Here is a 21555-nt window from a genome sequence, read left to right as displayed (position 1 = left end):
ACTTTATTGAACATTTTTATATTAAGCTTTACAAAAACTTGGTCTGCAATGCTTTCTTTTTTGCATTTTTATGTGGTTTGGGTATCATTGTAAAAGACCTCAAAAACTGAATTTGGCAATGTTCTTTCTGTTTCTATTTTGTGGAATAATTTGAGGAGTACTGATTGGTATTAGCTTTCCTTTGAAAGTCTCGTAGTATTCTGGACTAAAACTGTCTGGCCCTAGGCGTTTGGTGGAGGGATTAATAGGAGACATTTAGTAACAACTTCTATTTCCTTAGGAGTTATATTACTCAGCTGTTAAAAAATAACGTCATGAAATTTGCAAGCAACTGGATAGAACAAGAAAAAAAAATCATCTTGGGTAAGGTAATACAGGTCCAATAAGACAAACACGGTATGTACTCACCTGTAAGTGGATATTAGCTGTAAAGTAAAGGATAATCAAGCTACAATTCACAGACCCAGACAGTTAAATAACAAGGAGGACTTGGGCATGGAGGATGGCAAGAATCTTCCTAAGAAGTGGAAACAGAACAGAGATCATGGGTAGGCTACAGGCCAGTGAGGACATTAACAAGAGGGATTAGAAGTGGCAAAGATGGAGGGCAGGAGTTCTGGGCGGACAACTGGAATCAGGGGGGCATTTCAAGGGCAGAAAGAAACCTAATCAATATTCCTAATCAATCAGGAATCTACGAGGATGACTTAAAAGGGGGGGGGGGCGGTAGGTGGTAGAGATACGGAACCTGAACTGACAATCCCCCTGTGATCAGGGAAGACGTCCAGTGGAAGAATTTGAACACCAAACCCCAGCCTCAAAACTTTCAACCTACAATCTGTCCTCCCTAGAAAATGTTCTGTGGTACAGAAATTGGGAGTGGCTAACCAGCAACTCATCCAGATTGAGACCCCAACCAAAAAAAGGAAGCGCTCCTTGGCACTGCCTGGTAGACCAGGAACCAGAGGCTGGATAGAATGAAATGATGCCTAATGATAATATGCCTGGGACTGACTTAGGACATCTGCATATGTGTTACAGTTGTGTAGTCTGGGCTTATGGGACTCCTAACAGTAGGAGCAGGGGCTGTCTCTGACATTTTTACCGGCTTTGGGGACCCTTTTCCTCCCACTAGATCCCCTCATCCAGCCTTAATATGAGGGAGATTCCTAGTCTTACTGTAACTTGATATGCCATATGCCTTAGGAAGCCTGCCTTTTTCTGAAGGGAAGTGGAAGAGAGGGGTAAGGGATGGTCCGACAGGAGCGAAGGAGGTAAACTGCAGTTGGGATGTAATATATGAGAGAGAGAAAAACGACGAAGAAGTCTACTTTCATTCTTATAAAGTACAAGTCTATTTTAATCCAATATGCTGTTCGATCCTTGGTGGGGCTTCAGCTGCATAACATTTGCTTGCCTTGTTTTGTTAGGTTTTGGAGGCAGAGTCTGACTGTGTTGTCCAGGTTGACCTCCAACTTTCAACCCTCTTTTCTGCAGTGCTGGGTCAATGTGTCTTCACACCCACCCAGAATTGTTCCTGCAGTAGTTTGATCCTCTACATTTTTCTTTACATTGAGGAACTGATATTTTAAATTGGTTCTAGAATTTCCTTATCCATCTACTTTTCTTTTTATACAACATTCTGAGATATATTCACTTTTTTCCTCCTTATTACTTTTACATTATTATTATTACTAGTATTGGTGTGTTTGTATATTGCCAAGTGGTCTCTTCTCAATTATTCTTTAACTTCCTGAAATGAAGTCTCTCGTTGACCTTGAAGTTTACCAATTTCACTAACCTGGCTAGGCAGTAAGGTCAAGGGATCTACCTGTCTCTTGATTCAACCACTAAAGTTACAGGCATAACTTCATACCTGGAATTTTATGTGACAGAGATCTGAACTCAGGTCCTCATGCATGCTTAGTAAGCATTTTTTTTATCCAATAAGCTGTTACCCTCAGCACCATTATTTTTAATTTTCCAAAATTAAAATTATTATTTCTATTATGTTTTCTTTTTCATAAACTTTGCTTTCAGTCATATTCATTGTGTAGAACTTTCATTGTTAATTGTATTTACTGGTCTCTAAGTTTTCTATCTTGTGTATTTCCTTTATATTAGAGTTTTATTGTTTAGCTTTGGGTCCTCCAATATAGTGTTCTCTCAAATACATGGCAATCGTTGACATCTAATTATGATTTCTGTTGAGCTTAAAGTATTGCTTAGAAGCTCTAGTATGCACAGCGGAGCTTCTAAACTACAGTCTTCCTCATAGGGTTACCTGGCTGGACAATTTTGCAAGGAAACCTCTTCTAATCTTTCCTCAATAAATAAACAAAGTCCCAAAGATTCTTTGAACCATCAGCTCAAAAGACGTAAAAAATGTATTAACTGAGCAAAAGAAAAGAGCTGAGAAGTATAAAAGTAACTAACTACTGGGGGTAGGTTAATAGGTAAAGTATTTGCTACACAAACATAAAACCCAAGTTTAGTCCCCAGAGCCTATGGTTATGGTATGACAGGCTTTTAATTCCAGTACTAGAAAGGTGGAGACAGGTAGGTTCCTGGAGCTAGCTGCTGACTTGTCAACCTAGCCAAATCAAAAAGCCCAAGAACTCAGTAACAAACCTGTCTCACGAAACAGTGGCCAGCACCTGGATGAGGTTGATCTTTGACCTCTACATACATGTACCTGCACTACACATACATATTTGAAGGGGAAAAAAACAAAACGTCCTGAACAACTGGAGTGGGGGGGGGATCTCAAAAGCCGTTACCAATGTAGGATATGTTTTTCTAGATGGGCTGCCTTGTCTGGCCTCAGGGGGAGAGGAAGTGCCAGGGTTAGGGATATAACCAAGAGGGGGCCCAACCTGTTCAGAGGAGAAGGAAAGGGGATATGGGGGAAGTATTGTGGGAGAGGGTGACCAGGAAGGGGACAGTGAGTGGGTTGTAAAATGAATAAGTAAAAAATTATTTAATTTAAAAATGTGGCCCACACATTAAAAATATTGGCAAACTTGCCAGGTAGGTGGTGGTAGTGTGTGCCTTTAACCCCAATACCTGGGAAGCAGAGGGAAGTGGATCTCTGTGAATATGAAGTCAGTCTGGTCCACAGAGCAAGGTCCAAGACAGCCAGGGCTAGAGAAATCCTGTATTTGGGGGAGTGTGTGGGGAAGGGTGGATATTGGATAAAATTAAGTCTAGAGATCTTCTATTTTTATCTTTTTCTGAAAATAAGTTTATTATTATTTTCTGCTAAGAATACAGACGGCCAGTTGGCTCCATGTACCTTTCCTTCTCAGTTTTACATTTTGATTTTGTCTGTTTCATCATTTATGGGATTGGTCATTTGGGCAAATAAAGTGGAATTTAAATTTACATATTTAACTGTCTCCAATGATATGTGCTTTAGTCTATTATATTATTATGTACATATCTTTGCCAATTCTGACTTGTGCTATAATCTTTTCTAGATTTAAGTTCTTTGTAAATCCCTTTAAGTCTATAAAAAGTGGTTTACAACTAAAAAGAAAAAAAAATATTTTTTAACATGCCTTGACATCTTCATTAAGGGCCCAAATACTTCAAAAATAAAAATGACATGAACTCTCTGTGTGTTTGGGCGTACACATGCCTATGCATACTGATAAACATCCTATGTGTGCTAGAGGCCGAGGAACTACCACTCTCTAGTTCCTTGAACCTAGAGCCAACCCTAGTGATGCTTCTGTCTGTTCCCTCCACAGTGTAGGGAGTGTTTTAAAAGCCTGTCCTATATGTTTGTGTTTGCACCACCAGAATGCCTAGTGTCCCTGGAGGCCAGAATAGGAGTCTCGAATTAATTTAACAAACAATTGTGAGCCACTGTATGGGAACTGAACACAGGTGCTCTAAAAGAGCACTAAGTGCTTGTAACTGCTAAGCTGTCTCTCCAGCCCCATCCTTTATGGAGCACTTAGTAGAGGCCTTACTCTGCCAGCAACACTCATGGCTGCTGCAGCTTCACCCTAACTCCCCCTCCCCCACAAACAACTTAAAATAAAGTTATTTTCTGAAACTATTTCCTTTTGTGCCTTCTGGGGAGGGGGCATGTTGAGAGACAGTGTTTCTCTGTATACCAGCTGTGGTTGGCTGAACTCGAAAGTATTTTCCTAAAACAATTTAGTGCAGAATATATTACATATATTTCAGTCCTAAAACTAAAAAATATGAATTTCATCCTTTTTAATCTCTTGCCTTTTACAAACCTGTATTATAAGTCACATAATGATTAAGAAACCTCTCCCAAATCACACTGGTATACACTTAAGAAGATAAAGCTCTGTGTGTGTGTGTGTGTGTGTGTGTGTGTATCAGCATAATAATGTATTAGCAATACTATTATTTAGTTCTTAAAAATTAAAGCAAAGCCATGGCAGCCATCTTCCAGTAACTTGCCAAAATGATAAAACACAAAGGAAAAAGGAGCGGCACCTACTATCTGCACTCTGTGCCTTTAAGGAAACATGGAGGTGTTCCTTTGGCCACATACATGCAAATCTATAAAGGAAGACAGTGTAGACATCAAGGCAGTGAGCACTGTTAAGAAAAGAATGCCTCACAAGTGGCATTCCTTTACAGAACAACACCCAGCATACCAAGGGCATCATCATAAACAAGCAAGATAAGGGCAGGCCTCTTTTAGAGAAAGATGCCTGTTAAGCACGAGACAGCTCCCTTTAACAGGTGAAGGGAAATGACCGGGAAACAAGACAAAATGAAACCAAAATATCTAAAGCTCCACTGCTCTACCAAGAGAAGTGCACTGCACGAGAACAAACAGAAAGGTTAGTTGCTGAAGCCCATGGCCTATAAATTCAAGACTTAGGGTACAAAGGAAATGGAAGGACACAGACTGTGAAGTGTTTTTCTTAAAAGCAAATTGCTCAGTATATAAATTATGAAATAAAGTCACTGGCATTATTACATTACTCAGGGCTTGAGAGCACTGGCTGCTCTCCCAGAGGGCCCAGTTGTTGTCCAGCACCCGCATGGCAGCTCACAGCTGTCTGTAACTCCAGTTCCGGGGGTCTGACACCCTCACAGAAACACACATTCAGGCAGCAAAACATCACTGCCTATAAAATTAAATACTTCTTTAAAAAAATTTTAAAAGAAACTTCTATTATTTCTTATATACCTCATACCTTATGTCCAAATCTGAAGACTTCTGTCTTACTGCCCGTTTTGTAATCTCTCCTTGAGACATAGCCTTATGGAGCTTTGCTTGCTCATCAACTGAAGAAAATCGCTGTGATGTCTGTAGGAATTACACATAGCAAAGACTTAAAATCAAGTAAACACATGTTAATGTGACCGACTTCCACGCAGTAATCATCAGTTCTAATACTGTCACACTATTGACAGTACAGCCAGTCAGAAAAACAGTCAAAACCATCCAAAGACAAATGCAAAAGAATCCAAATCTGAGAAATAACACAACACTGAGTATTATGCTTTGTGCCTTTGTTTTTGCACCCTGAGGGCATTCTTTATATTGGTTATAGATTATTGTTATATCCAGTCAAAGTTTTAAAAAACTAGGCTATACAGAAGAAAAACCAAAACATCACCTATGTTCTAAATTATAAACAATTTATGTTATCAAACAAGCTCTTCAATTTCATTTGGCAAGTAATGTTTCCTCCTCAAAGGACAATTCACTTCGAGAATTCTCGTTATTCAAGTAATTTTCTTACATTTCATCTGCTAAAGTATCCTTTAGCCTTTTGATATGCTTGGCTATGGCACAAAAACAGAAAATACGCAGAGCTGTCATAGACTGATATCTGTGGCCAATATAGCGTACAGGAAATCTGTATCTAAATGCCTAAGAACAGTCAGACTAAACAGTTTTTAAGACAACTGGTAAGAAAAGAAGTAGGTAGCTTATCCTTGTTTCAGCTTACTGACTCAAGATATTACTAGTTTCTGTGTTATGACACAGAGATGGGATGCCCAGGTAAATTTTTAGACTCCTTGAGCTGAACACATGCAGATAAAACCTCATGGCAATCAAAGTACCTAGTGACTGGTATTTTGGAAAAGGGAGAGAGATGCATAACAGAAGAAATCTGGAGATCTAGAAAAGATTCCCTCTTGTATTTGGATTAGTACTAATCAATACTGTTGTATGTGAAAATAACCCAACACCAAGAATAGATCTGAAATGATTAAAGGTAAGGTTAGTAATGATGCTGTTACTCAACTCTGCTGCAAGGGCTACCACAGTACACAAGTAAACTTGCCTCAGTAGTCAAAATAATCACCCTTGAACTACTTGTATTCTTTGGGTCTAGTGATTTTGAAAGGCCTAAAAGAATCAAACAGTTATATTTCAGATCTGGAGTATTACCAGAAATCCATACAGAAAATTAATTGGAAGGGGAAAAGTCCTTCAACTAACCAGAAAAAAAAAAAAAAATCACAATGTAAACTATATAGTTTTAAAAAAGAGAAGTAAATAAGAATATATAATATTTAACAAGAAGAAAAGCAAGCCATTTAGATTGGCTGAATTGTTCACTTAGAAGGATAATAAATAGTAATTATAATTGTACTTTACATGGATGGAGAACAAAAATTTATGTAGAAGATACAATTTCCAGAGATACCACCTCAATATACATTTTTTAAAAAATTCTTCCTTCTAAATATTGTCTAATTCTATGAAGTTCTAGAATAGAGTGAAGGAGGAAACTGAGTAGAAACATGAGGAAATCACCGATGTTACATAAATCTTAATACTTGAAACATACATTTCACAGTTATATACATATTCCTCTAAGAGTGAACTGTCAAATGAAGATCTGTCATGTCAGTATCTATACTAGACCTCATTTATGAACGGTTAATAAAGTAATTATCAAGTCAATAGCAATGCAATAATACATTCAGGATGAAAGATATAACATTGTGATTCAAAAGAATATATTCACTATCTATAAACTATGTTCCTCAAAAAAACATTAAAATCAAATATTAATCCAACTCTAGGTTTACATGGGCATTTATCTCCCCCCCCCCTTCCATGGGGGTGTGTGTGTATGCATGTGTGTGTGTTTGAAAGGTCAACATTGGAAAAATGTAGAGGTTTTGATTTTGGTTCAAATTTATTGAAACTGGTTCAAATCAGCTGGCTTGCTGTTTATCTTTGCTAGGACACAGAATATACATGTTGGCATAGCTACAGAATAAAACTGAAGATGACTGATTATGGGATACAGAGACTGGAGGTGAATCAAGATTTCAGAAGGAAAATAAAAAAGTGTAAGCCTTAGAGATCCTCAGTCCATAGAGTGTTTAGGCAAGCATGAGAGCATGAATACCTAAGCTCTAGCCCCAGAATGTAAATATTTGATGGTGATGGTGATGATGACTGAGGAGGAGGAGCAGGCAGGGTGGTGCACACTTGTAATTCTAGCACTGGGAAGGCAGAGACAGGCTGATCCCTGGTGTTTGTTGAGCAGCAAGCCCCACCAAATTGCTCAGTTTCCACCTCAATGAAAGTCTCTTTCACCCAAAAACTAATGTAGTCTATAACTGAAGAACACCACCAAGAATTAATGGCTAAGCTCCATGCAAGTGCACATATATGCACTCATGTATTAAACACACAAACACAAAAAAAGCAGTAGAGTACTGGGAAGACTGAGACTTTGCTGTTCCTAAAGACAGCTGTATGGCTATTTGGTAAGGTACAATGACTGTGCTCCATGGCTTTAGGAGGATCCAGGGAAGCATGAATTTTATGGTAGGAAATCAGACCAGAGCAGAACTATACTTTGGATTGAGAAAGCCTTTTTTCTTCTGATACATGAACTCTATTTTCTTTCTCTGCAAAAGAAAGAAGAGGAAGTGGCCCAGAATGTTGCCATAAATTAAAAATAGTAAAACTGCCTAGAGATTTCATCAAGGTAGACTCTGATGACCTTTGTATTAGGGTCCCACCGACACCTTTTGAGAGGGTGAGGCCCTACCACAAAGGCCTTTTATATGGAAACCGTATCCACCAAGCCACTTTTGGAGCTGGCCATAGACGATGCTGGCACACACATACTCCCAATCTTTTTTTTTTTTCATTTTTATTTTTAATTGAATGTGTGTGAGCATAGATTATAGTGTGTGGGGATGTGTCAGATGCTCCTGGAACTGTAGTCAGAATCATGGAGAGTTGACTGAACATGGCTCCTCTGAAAGACCAGAACAAAACTATTGAGGTGTCTTTCCAGCTCCCTTGTTAAGTCAGGGTCTCACTATATAGTCATTGCTGGCATGGAACACACTACACAGGCCAGGCTGGTATGGAACTCAAAAATCCAGCTACCTCTGCTTCCCGAGTGCTAGGATTAGAGATGTGCACTACTCCTGGTCCCCTCGGATATCTCTGTTATCTGGTAAATGCTATTTTAAATAATGACATAAGGTTGCAATTAGTAAATTCTAGCAATGTAGAGGAAAGTCAACAAGATAAAATAACCCTATATTCCCAAACAAGTAAATTGCTTAGAGGCAGAAAAAAAGGAATACTTAAGCTATTCAATCTATAAACTCAAATAGCTTGAATACATAGTGACATTCTCAAAAACTATCAAACAAGAATGAAAACAAAACCTAGTAAACTATTACAAGTAAGAGTGCATGCAAACTTGAAAATACTTGCAGACACATAGTAAAACATAATCCCAGAAATTCTTGTAATTCCAGAACAAACTTTCACCAAGAATAAAGCCAGACTAAGAAAACTATAGGAGAACAGAGGGTAAAACTGTCAGTGCCTTGACTGACTGAAGCAAATGGCAGAAGGAAAAGGTCCACCTGAAGCAGGAAACACAAAAGAGAAGCTCAACATGGTAGCTCAGACCTGAAATCCCAGTTTTTGAAAAGTCAACATTGAAAACTGCTGTGAATTTGACCAGCCTTCAATACAGAGTGAAACTTCAGTCTCAGAAAGGTAAAGACCTGAACTTGCTAAAGCCATCGCTTCTAGAGAAAAGTAAATTTGTAAAAGGACAGGGAAAAACTCTCTTTGGAGCCTGTTATTATAAAGAAAAGGAACTCAAAATCCAGAATCAAAAAGTTAAGAGAAAGGGGAATGAAGCGTTGCTTTATCATCAAAAAGAGAACACGCTTTCCATAAAGAAACTATATTTTGTTACACTGTTAGAGAAGACATCCTTAATTTGTTAATTTTATAAACCAAATGCACAAAATGAATAAATTAAAACATACAACACCTATACAAAGATGCAGTAATTAAGAAACAGATCATCAAGTCAGAACCAAAGTAAGGATCGAAACAACTTAGTCATTACAACCTGTAGCAGGTGTGTCAGTGCTACACCAGTGGACACATTCTTTCTGCCACTGGTGGTGTTGTGCTTGGGGTTCCCAGCTGGATAACAGTGCCTTCAAATACTATGAAAGCTAGCTAGCAGGGAGACAGCTTGCTACTCCACGGGAGAAAGTAGAATCTGATATTGTAAATCTGGTCAAGAAACCCATGGCTGGGAGGCAGAGGCAAGAGGATCTCTGTGAGTTTAAGGCCAACCTGGTCTAAAAAGTTACAGTACAGCCCTATCTATATATTAAAAACCTGTCTCAAAACACTGGCTGAGGTCACAGGTGGGTGAAGACCTCACTACTGTCTTTCAGCTAAACTGACAAGGCATTGAGAATACTCCACTGTTTATATTTATTTCCATAGACAAATGATATTCTTATCCTTAACCAAAGAAGCTTCTCTTTGCAGTGATGAGCAGTGATTAAAGTGTCTCCTTGCCATTCAAGAGGCTTAGAATAAATGAGAATTGACAACTCAACCCTGAACAGGCCATTTATACCATCCCATCTAAGGTTCACGGAACATCTAAGATGGAGCAGCATAGCATATAAGGCATGCCGCAACTACAAACATGATCATAAGGCAGCAGGAGTTGGGAGCTGGAAAAATGGCTCAGCAGTTAAGAGCACTCACTGACTGCTCTTCCAGAGGTCCGGAGTTCAAATCTCGACAACTACATGGTGGCTCACAATCATCTGTAATGGGATCTGATGCCATCTTCTAGTGTGTCTGAAGACAGCTACAGTGTACTCATATAGAATAAATAAATAAACAAACAAATCTTTTTTTTTTTTTAAGTTAGCAGGAGTTGCCTGCACTGAGCCTGTTAGGCTGGAGGGGCTTGCAGGACTCAATCCCTCCATGATAAACCACTGGCAACTGATAGGTCCTAAGAAAGCAGCAGTCACTGTCTTTGGTACAAAATAGTTCCAAACATGGGGCTACATGGTTTGTTAAATTGGTGAGCACAGAACCAAACCAAAAGGTGTGAATATAGGAAAAGTCTGTGAGGTAGAAGGTGGGGATGGAGGTGAAGAGGGACTGAGAATAAACAGGTATCAACTATCAAAAAAATGTAATCAATAAAGTAAAATTAACTTGAAAATAACTTACAAGGTACCAAAAGAGGGAAAGAAAAACCCAAAATTTTAATTGGGAAAAATAATAAAAGATAAAAAAGCAAAAACTGTCAGAAACAAGACAAAGACAAACAAAAAATCACTGTTTCTAATACCTGAAGTTCCTAAACAAGAGACACAAAATAATAGTAAATATAAAGATAATTTCTCCAAAGACAAAACTAAGACAAGAATTTACATAGGAATATTGAATCTAGTAGGTATAATGGATGAGGACTAGAAAATGACCAACTTGAAATTATATCCTACACCTGAAACAAGACTCTGAACACTCCAAACTAAAAGACCAACTAAATCACAAACAACAGAGAATTAGAATGGCAAAAGACAATACCGAATGAAGCGATATATAAAACAGCATTTTCAAAAAATCTAAGCATAGCAATGATGAACCACTTAAAATGTTAATCATATTTATTTATTTTATTAGTTATTTTACTCTATGTATGTAAATGTTTTGCTTGTATGCATGACAATGTGCATGCTTGTAGGATTCTCGGGATGATTGTAAACTGCCACACAGGTACAAGAGCAACCAGGACTCTTAACCACTGAGCCTTTTCTACAGCCTCTAAATCATGATTTAATGTAGTCAAGATGGTTCCGAAAATATCAAGACAACAGAAAAAAGTCAGATAAGTTTACGGTGTTCTAGATTTCCGTAACTGAGTTATGACTTAAAAATAACTGAGTAACCTCTGACTGCTAGAAGAACTTCAAATTTAGTACATCAAAGATGAACACAAAGTTGGGACTTAGAGCAAAAAAAATACATTCTGACAAAGAAGAAAGGCTTCAAGAACAGATTTAAAGAAGACAAAAGATCAGAATGACTGATAGTTATGTTATAGATGCAAATTAATTAGGTGTTACTATTAAAAACTTACTAAGGTATGGTTGTGATACAGCTCTTCAAAAAAATAAAGAGTTGCCAAGAAGTGTATGCTGACAGGAGCCTGATACAGCTGTCTCCTGAGAGGCTCTGCCAGAGCCTGACAAATACAGAGGACTGAGAACAGGGTTCCCAATAGAGAAATTAGAGAAAGGACTGAAGGAGCTGAAGGGGTTTGCAACCCCATAGGAAGAACAACAATATCAACCAACCACACCCCTCAGAGCCCCCAGGAACTAAACCACCATCCAAAGAGTACACATGAGAGGACCCATGGCCCCAGTCACATATGTAGCAGAGGAGAGGCCCTTGGCCTTGTGAAGGCTCAATGTCCCTAGGTGTAGAGGAATGTCAGGTGGGGAGTGGGTGGAGGAGCACTCTCAGAGAGTCTCAGAGAGGCAGGGGTGGGAGGGGGGATTCCAGAAGGGAAATGAGAAAGGGGATAACGTTTGAAATGTAAATAAAGAAAATATCCAATAAAAAAGGGAAAAATATAAAGAGTTATAACAGACCTATCGATAAAGATCTGACTCAACCATGAAAGAAAAATACCTTCCATCCTATTCAAAGTAGGACACTTCTTTATACAAAACATTTAAGTGAAGATAAAATAAAGGGCTAAGCAAAGGCATATCAACTAAATGGAAGTGATAAGGAAAGAGAATCGGAGAGATTTTTAACAAGAACCAAAAATAAATAGCATTAAAATGTGACAAGAGTGCGTCTTTAAATAATAAAAGCTAGAATTAAGGAGGAATAGAGAACTTATGTACCTTACCATTGTCAGCCTGAGACAGAGCAGTGTACAAAGCATAATGATATAGCAAGGACAGCATACGGAAGAGGTGAGATTTTGGGTGTATTTTGAAACTTCATACTATTTATGAAACATTGATTATATATAAGTATTTAAAAGCAGAAGCCAATGAAGTAGAAAATGGAAAAATAAGCATAATAAATAAAATTTCCCCCTTTGGTAAAGATGAGACAGACAGCTACTAGTGGAAAGAACTAGGTTCTGGCTGTGCATTGGGCAGGTACACCCCTTTGGCCACAGCAAAGGATATACAGTTTCTTCACAGAACCAAAGCAACCATGTGACTGTGCCTATCATTTATGTTGTTACTTCAACTAATTTTGTTATAGAAATCTAGAACACAGCTAACTTAAAAATCAACACAAAACTATAAATAAAAAAATAGTCAAGTAGGTGTGGTGACACAGACCTTTATCACCAGCACTTGGGAAGCAGAGCTATTTTTTTTTTCTTGTCAGAACATGTAATTTAATATAGGATTTCTAAGAGTTCTAGGCTAGCATGGTCTACTATACCAAGTTTCAGCCCAGCCAGGCTATAGTGAGACACTATCTTAAAAACAAGGGGAGAGGAGTAATCAAATACAGGGACTTGTTTTTTAATCATAAAAAAACCATGCTCCAGACTCCTATGTAAATAAGTATTTAAAGTCAGATGAAACCAATAACTTTATAAACAACAAAAAGTGAAGTTTACCAAGCTGTAATGCATTAAGAAATATGCTTTAAAAACCAAGTTCTTTAAAGGAAAAAAATTAGCAAGGAACTATGCCATAACAACACGATTTTAGGTGGTTTTAAATCTGGGTAATGGCAGGAAAGAAATCTATGTGTAGAAATGTATGTTTCCTAAACTAATCTCACAGATAAGAAAGATAAACAATTTTACTAATTCATCATCTAGAAGATATGCTGAAAAACTAAACACTAAAACAAAGTTATTTTTAAAATGTAGCTTAGCAGAATACTCTTTTGTTCTTCTTGGGTAAATATCAATATGGCAGACACACAATCCAAGGGAGAACAGCATACAGAGTATTTAAACTGCAGTTTGAAACAGAAGCTTTCAAAAAAGCGTAAAAGTCACAGCAATGGGAAACTGTAACCCTTGCCTACACTATAACATCAATGATTATTAATTAACCATCTTCAGGTATTGTGTTTATTTCAAATTCTCTTTAGGTGATTAATTTGCAATTGTTTTTAATCCTGTAAGATCAGTGACTTTAAAACTAAAAAGAGCAGATAACCATTTCTGCTAAGAACTAATACCATGCTGCCTAGTTAGCAAATATTGGTCAATAACACCATTTTGCCCAGGAAAAAAAAATCCATTTTTTAGAAATTCATGTGCCCAATAAACTCAAATCCACTTTTGCAAAATATATGCATTTTGAGAACGCAATAAATTCACAGTAAGATTCATCATCACAGTATCAGAGTTAGAATATATGACACATTTTCAGAATCAAAGGAACACATTTTAAAACCATTTCTTCCCTTCCCCCTACACCCCCACTCCAGTAAATATCTACTAGCTTATTCTACAAAGCAAAGCTTCCTCATGCAAGCATCCACCAGAAACCAGCACCACCACCTGGTCCTAAAACAAGCTAAACAGGACAGTAGGAAAGCTAGAGGTGACCGACACACTGTGCAGGAAGGTGCTCTACAACTACGGCATGCAGTGACTGTCAAGCAGGTGAACAGAGACCACGGCATCAAAAGGAGCCAAAAGCTCCAAGCAGAAAGCCTAACTTCCTGGTTGTTCCCAGTGAGAACAGTATTCTACCACTGAAAGGGCTAAGGATTGTTACAAAAGAAACTCCCAGGAACAAAGCAGCAGTTATAAAGTGCTAAGTTCTTCCATAAACAGTAAATCTATACAGACTAGATAAAACTACATTTTCAGTAAAATTTGTTTCATATAAGATTTTAACTATATATATATTATTCACTATATATGTATGTATGTGTGGAGATATATACATGTATATATCTCCACTATTATGACTCAAATATAGGGCACCTTCATTCATAAGTTACTTAATTCTGCTGTCAAGAGCTCTGAGCTCTACTTTACACACATTAACAGAAGAATACAAATTATTTCCAACTTCTGCATTTTTCAAGTCTATAACTCATTTATTTTGTTTTATCAGGAAGCATGTCCTGCATTTTTTGGGGTTCTCCACAGAATATCAACATTACTACTTAAAAACTGAGTCTAGCCTTCCATAAGAGATGAATACAATTAGAATATTTGAGAATCTAGAAAAATTCTAACTTGGCCTACATATAATTCAAACCTAACAGTTTAAACCTCAAATATGTAATGACTCAAAGATCATCGTAAAAATCTTCTACAGTAAACAGACTTATTAAAGACTAGAGAGTCAATTTATATAGAGAAATAAAAACTGTTTCATCAACCATAATTGTTTTAGTTCCTATTAGACTTAGTTTATTGGGGTCGTTATACAGTCATTTCCTAGACCAATCATAGAATAAAGTGTGTGCGTGCGCTCCTCTATCACTCTACTTTTTTTCACTATGTATCCTGGATAGTCTGGCTTGACAATATGTGGACCAAGGTAGCCTCTGCCACTAAAATGCCAAGCACTAGTATTAAAGGCACATGTCACATGCCTGGCTTCTAGGTTGTTTTTGAGACAGAGGTTCTCGCTGAATCTGGAGCTTGGCTATTTGGTAAAGCAGACTAGCCACAGGACCCCTGGAATTCTTCTCTCTCTGTCTCTAAGCTTTGAGATTAAGGGCTCATACTAGCATGCTTGCGTTTTCACATGAGCAGTAGAGAGTCTAAACTCAGGACCTTGACCAGCAAGCACTTTACCTCCTAAGTAACTATCTCAGCCCCAAGAATTAAACTCTTCACCCTAGGATAACTATAAATACAATCATGCATGTAATATGTTGCCCTAATTTTGGTTTAGATGATAATGAAGTTATATTCTTAGGCAAAATGAATATGGGTTTATTCAAACTAACCAAAATGCTTTAATTTCTGTTTAAAACTAAATATACATTCATACTAAACATAACCTATTAGGTTGGGTTGGTCCAGGATGACCCATTTTGCTCATTAAATTACATGTGTCTGTACTTTGCTAGAGATCAGACCAGAGGCTTGCATGCACATGCTTGTTTCCACTAGTGTTTTTAAGATAGGGCTTTGCTTTCTTTTGCAGTCTGGCCTTCAGCTATGAAGCTCATTCATGTTGGTATCAAAACTTGGCAATCTTCCTGCCCCAGCCTTCTAAATGTGTGATCCTATCTATTTTAGTCTTTGGGAGACATGGTTTCACTGTATAGTTAAAGCTGGCCTTGAACTTGAGATAACTGTGTTCCACTATGCCCAGTTACATTATACAAAATTCATGGGTTTTTTTCCTATTACTTAACAGAAAGGAGAAGGTAGGAACTTTAAAGCTTCCCCTACCCCTAATTTTTAAGTGAAAAAATTACTTAATAATCTTATAATTTTTATAATTTTAGGTGAAAAATTACCCCCAATTGTTCAGGTATCTTACTCTATATACCAGGTCAGAAAACTCTAACCCATAAATTATATAAAGTCCTTTGCCTAGTTCTGCATATGTATTAAAACACCATGCCCATTTTCTTCTTACTGTCTATGACTGCTTTCACATGGCAGTGGTCAAGATTAAGTAGCTTCATGCAACTAAAACCATGATCTACAAAGTCTAAAATATTCATTATCTGGCCTTTTACAAAAATAAAAATTAAAAAAAATTTACAATTTCTACTCTAGACCTTTATAGGTAAAATAGTCAACATTTCTACATCAATGCTAATTTAAATAGCCTTATTTTTGCCTAATTTATCATTTGCTATATAAATTAAAGTGCCCCTTATTTGAGTTCCATTTAATTAGACTTAGCTTTTGTTGCTGTGTTCACTGAGGCTTCTCATGTACAAGCCATCACATGGAAGAGCTGTGAAGGTTAGCTGTAGATTAGCAAAGACTACTCCAGCAGATCTGCTTGCTGTTTTTTCTTATTGATGTAAAAATTACCATTTCGGAGTCACTGTGAGAGGCCTGACCCAGGCTGGATACAGGCCCTATCTCAGAGTGAGAAGCTTGGTCAAGGGAGAGAAGGGGCTCGATAATGTCATCATAATCATCTTCCTCTGTATCCCCCTCCCCATCGGCAAAAGTACCTCTAGTCAAGAAATCGGAGCGCGTCCGCGCCATTCGAGCTTTCTTTTTATGGGCCGGTCTGGCAACCTGCTTGACCAAATGATAAAACAAATAACACAACAATTTTTGTTTTTGTAATTTGGGAGAAGAAGCCAATGAAAGAGGGCTCATGAATGTCTGGGAACTTCCCTCCACCCCACCATGCCCTATGTCCTATCTATTAGCAGAAGTAACAGGGAGGACCAAAAAGAACCCATACTCATTAGTGTGAACAACAGATAAGATCCAAGTCTACACTATTCTTCTTAGTGAACTAAATCACCTTTCAGTACCACAAGTCACACCAAAATCACCTGAACCAACTGTCCTTTTTTTGCCTTAGCAACTTCTGTTTGTAATATAATTTGTACTTTTAAGGTACCAATTAGTATACACCTTCCTAATTATAAAAGTCTTAGCCTATAGCTTGTTTTTTTTTAAATAAATAAATAAATGGGTAGATATGGTGTTCTACCTATAAAAATAGTCAATTCCAAAATAATGTGCACCTATTCTAATGAAAAGATAAACAAGGTCCAATACTTACCTCTCGTTGCCCCGGCCCTGCTAACTTAGGTTTCCAAGTTTGTGTTGGTTCATCTTGTTTGTGAACTTGAGGATTTCCACTGTGTACACTTTAAACAAAATGAACAGGATTGTGTTTCAATTCCTAGTAGATATTCCTAAAGTACAGCATGAATTATAATTTTGTTTTTGTTTTTTGAGACAGTGTCTCTTTATGTAACCCGGCTCTCCCAGAATTCACCAAGTAGATCTAGACTTGGGCTTAGAAATCTACTTGTCTCTGCCTCCTGAGTGTTGGGATTAAAGGCATATGCCACCACACCCTGCTAGGAATTATAATTTAACAGAACAAGATAAGTCAAAGAAGCCTAGCAAATTCTATAAATAATTTCAAATCTTAGTCAATCTCAAAATCTGATTTGTTATATTTATTCTCATATTATTTGTATACATGTGTATATGCAGGCATGCACACATGCATATAAATAGGAAGTTGCAAGTGTCTGTGTATTATTCTGTGGAATCCAGAGGACAACACTGGGTGTCCTGCCGTGTTATTATCTGCCTGTCTCCATTAGATAGGATCCCTCACTGAACCTGGAGTGAACTCCTTTTTTTCTTTTCTTTGGCTAGGATGACTGGCCAGAAATATCCAGTAGTGTTCCTGTCACCACCTGTCACAGACCTAGGGTTACAGAAGTGTACACCACACTCAGCTTCAATAAGGGTGCTGGAGATCCAAACTCATCTCTTCATGCTTGTATAACAGTGCTCTTGGCTCTGAGTCACCTCCCAAGTTGCCAGATTTATTCTTCTTATCCAACCAACAGAATAATCAAGAATCTACATACATGTTAAATTCATAGAGGCATATGGTGGCATAAGTTTAAGAGAGGTGGCAGCAAAATTAGTTAAGAATCAAAGTCAAGGGGCCAGACGGGATGGCTTGGTGGTTGAGAGCACTGTCTGCTCTTCCAGAAGACCCAGGTTCAAATCCCAACACCCACACGGCAGCTCACAATTGTCAGTAACTCCATGATCTGACACCTTCACATAAACCTACATGCAGGCAAGACATCAATGCACAGAAAACAAAATTAAATAAAAAATTTTAACATATATCCAAAGTCAACTCAATAATAAGAAAATAAAATTCTAAATCCATTCCATCTTTGGAATTCTCGTCTTAAACAGGCTTTTCATATAATCATGAAATATATGATAGTAATGACAATCTTGTTTTACTTTGGGATGGTTCTTACTGGTTACAAAAAAAAAATCACTTTCTGAACTCTTCTAAGTCTCTAACTCTAACCTCTATCTTATTTTTAAAACTTGAGGCTAATACTAATGGCAGAATAAAAATTATTATTAAGCAAAATGAAATGTGCTCCAAACAATGCAGATACTATAGTACTGGGTTGGGAAAGTTTAATTTTGTCTTAAAAAAAAAAAAAAATCAGTGGCAAGACTGTTTTATCATCAAATTTCTATGTAGAAATACTGTAATAATCTGATGAAAATTTGAACAGTACCTAGATTTTCGTGGCACTAATTACTTTAATTTAGTATTATGAGTTTTATGAGTTTTGAAATTCCTTCTTGGACTACAAACTCCTTAGGAGTCATGATTTAACTACTAGCATCAGACTAGTTCAAACTAGACAATAACATGCAACACTAGTTGATACGTTAATTGTTTTCCACTAGAAATCTCTTACTTAACTTTCATCAATGAAGTCAAGGGTTATAAGAGGCTATCTTGGACTGGGGAGTGCTTCAGTGAGTGCCAGCTGTGAAAGCCTGGTGCCTGATAAACACGCATGAGCATGACGTCCCAGGTTTGATCCCAAACATCAGAATTTCAAACAAATAAACAACCAAAACCAAAAAACAGCTCCTCATGACCTCTGTGAGTTAAAATGTTTCTGTGGTTAATTATAAAAACAAAAAAAGAATCTCCACTTACAATAGAGGTATAAAGCAGTTCAACTCTTAGAAACATAAGACAGATTTGGACATGGGTGGCACATGCCTTTAGTTGGCAGAGACACAGGCAGGTCTCTATGAGTTCAAGATCAGCCTGATCTACATAGCAAGTTCCAGGCCAGCAAGGGCTACATGGTAAAAGACCCTGTTTCAAAAACACAAAAACACATTAACCATAAAGTAAAAGGTACTTGCCAGCAACTGAAGAGAGGAAAAATAAGAGCTGTTGAGTGAGTACATTTCACTAGTGCAAGATGAAAAAGACATGTTGTATAACAATTTATATATAAAACAACTGCTATTATAGTTACTATACATGTAAATTTTATGATACTAAACTTTATGTGATTATCACATAAAAAACATAAAGACATTAGTGAAGACCATAAATAGGTCAGCAGCTGTAAGAAACTATGCTAAGTTCTGAAAAGTCTCAAAATAACCAGTTTGGATCACTACACTCCATAGCTCTCTAGCAACCAGAACAGGCTGAATGCCTGAATGCTGAATGTATACTTACAAGTACAAAATTGCCCTTTACAAATGATTTTTCAATTAATAAGGAAGAATACTAAAAAAGTGTGTTATCTATATACAAAGATTCCTAGGATATAATACTCTACACAGAAGGGGAAATCAGAGCAGCATTCATGTACACAGAGCAGAACACAAAGCACTTCAACAAACTACTGTAAGAAACTCCCAGTTAACACAAAATACCAATTTCACTTACAGGGGAGTGGTCATAGTGTCTTTTGGTGTGAAGAAAATGGATCTCGAACTTCCCTCTCTGGAAGAGTCATCAGATCTGTGGCTGTAAGGGTGAGTTGACTTAAAGTGTTCTCTTTCTGTATTGCGATTGTTAGAGAGTTTACAGGCAGCATCATGTTGGGTGCCCATTCTTTCTGTCTTCGATAATTCCTTGACAGTTCTAGGTTGGCATGGGCTTCCTTTTCTTTCAAAGAACAGGGTGACAGGTCGGTCTTTTGGGGACATATGAACGGGGGGACTGTCTTTTGTGGTAAGAGTTGCATCTCTTTTAGTGGCTGCTGATGGGGAACCTAGTACACCAGCTTCTCCCTTAGTTGGAGTATTCTGGATATGCAGAGAAGATGGTCTCTCTACTCTTTGTCTTGACTGGTAAAAGGATGGTGCCAAGACAGAGGCCTCAGTCCGTGACTGTTCAATTGTCTTGAAGGCCTTACGTTCCTTCTCTAAAATATCTGTCTGCTGACGAATCTGTTCCATCATTTCTTTTTCATTCTGCTGCTGTAACTGCTTTTGCCTTTTCTCCTTTTCAATATTCAGCTTTTCTAACTTCTTAAGCACAGTACAGGAAGAATCTGTATTCAAAGGAGTCACCTGATCTCCTGAGAACTGACACTTCCTGGCTTCTCTGTTAATATCCAGAGTAAGAGTTGTCTTCAGAGTGGCTTCTCTTTCTGCTAGTTTGTTTTTTGGGATACTTGTATCTAGTTGGGAACTTGTTTTTAGAGGTTCTTGATGAGGAATATAAAAAAATGTAGGCAGACTACTTGAAACAAAAGAGTCTCTCAGCTGGGGTTTACAAGTTATAGGTTCAGAACTACAGACAAGCTTTTCCTTTGCAGTTCCATTCTTCAAATGCTCCGAGTCACAGGATGTTTCTTTTGCAGCTAATGTAGAGCTTGTCTCACTTGAGGCACTAAGGGCATTATCTTGTGAATCAAATTTTGGATGGGTAAATGTACTGGGTGATGAGATTTTCAATTCTCCACCATCTACAATGAGAGACTCTGTTTTGCTCTTTTGGTTCTCATCACAGGTCAAAAGTTCTAAGCTGCCTTGAGAACTCTCACTATCAGGTGTACCCTGAGGAGACTGAAGGCCTTCAGGCATCAATTCTGTAGACCATCTACGTTCCTCTGAAGGAGACATGCCACCAAGAGAACGGACTTTCAGCAATTCTAAGCTAAATATAGCTTGTTCTAATTCTCTCATTCTTCGACTTTCTCTTTTGGCCCGACCTACTTTTTTCTGCTGTAGATCCTCCAAGGACTTGGGCCTCTGTCTTACAATCACATCTCCCAGTAAATCTGTACCACTTTGGCTTCTGCCTCTTTCTTGTTGCTTATCTGGAGACTCCTTTGAGAAGTCCATTGAGCTCTCCCGGCTAATTCGATTACTCTCGATCACAGATTTACATTCTTCTATGGCTTTCACTCTGTTGGCAAAGGAACAATCCTCCCACTCAGAAGGGTCTGAACCCTGGATTTCTAGAGGTCCACATGTCTTGATCTGCACCAATCCATGCGCTAGTTTTGTTTCTCTCAGCCTTTCCTCCTTTAAAGCTTTATATCTATGTAAAAATAGACAAAATGGGTTACAGATAGTTCTTGGTTACCAATAAAGACAACTACATCTACTATAATTTTTATTACAAATACTTTTTGGAAGTGGAGACTTGGCTATCCTTAACTATGTTCAAAGGTGGCATTAAACTTCAGGTAAAGTAATCCTCCTGCCTCTGCCCCTTATTTAGCTAGGACTAGTATGTGAGCTAACTTGGATGTACTCGTTTAATTCTTTATGTAAATAATTCCTA

General features: G+C 37.7%; 1 protein-coding gene across 1 annotated transcript in view; it reads right to left on the bottom strand.

The window, feature by feature from the left end:
* MYO9A (myosin IXA) overlaps positions 1–21555 on the bottom strand; it is a 158315-nt gene that overhangs the window by 40893 nt on the left and 95867 nt on the right. Inside the window, exons 25-28 of the mRNA XM_080929818.1 lie at positions 19705–21309; positions 17005–17092; positions 16293–16505; positions 5193–5305 (exon numbers count right to left, since the gene is read on the bottom strand). Coding sequence (XP_080785944.1) covers positions 5193–5305; positions 16293–16505; positions 17005–17092; positions 19705–21309 — 2019 coding nt within the window. The remainder of the gene's footprint in view (positions 1–5192; positions 5306–16292; positions 16506–17004; positions 17093–19704; positions 21310–21555) is intronic.

Source organism: Micromys minutus, assembly GCF_963924665.1.
Source record: "Micromys minutus genome assembly, chromosome: 16".
In the NCBI taxonomy this organism is placed as follows: domain Eukaryota; kingdom Metazoa; phylum Chordata; class Mammalia; order Rodentia; family Muridae; genus Micromys; species Micromys minutus.
This window is presented reverse-complemented; position numbering and strand designations above follow the sequence as displayed.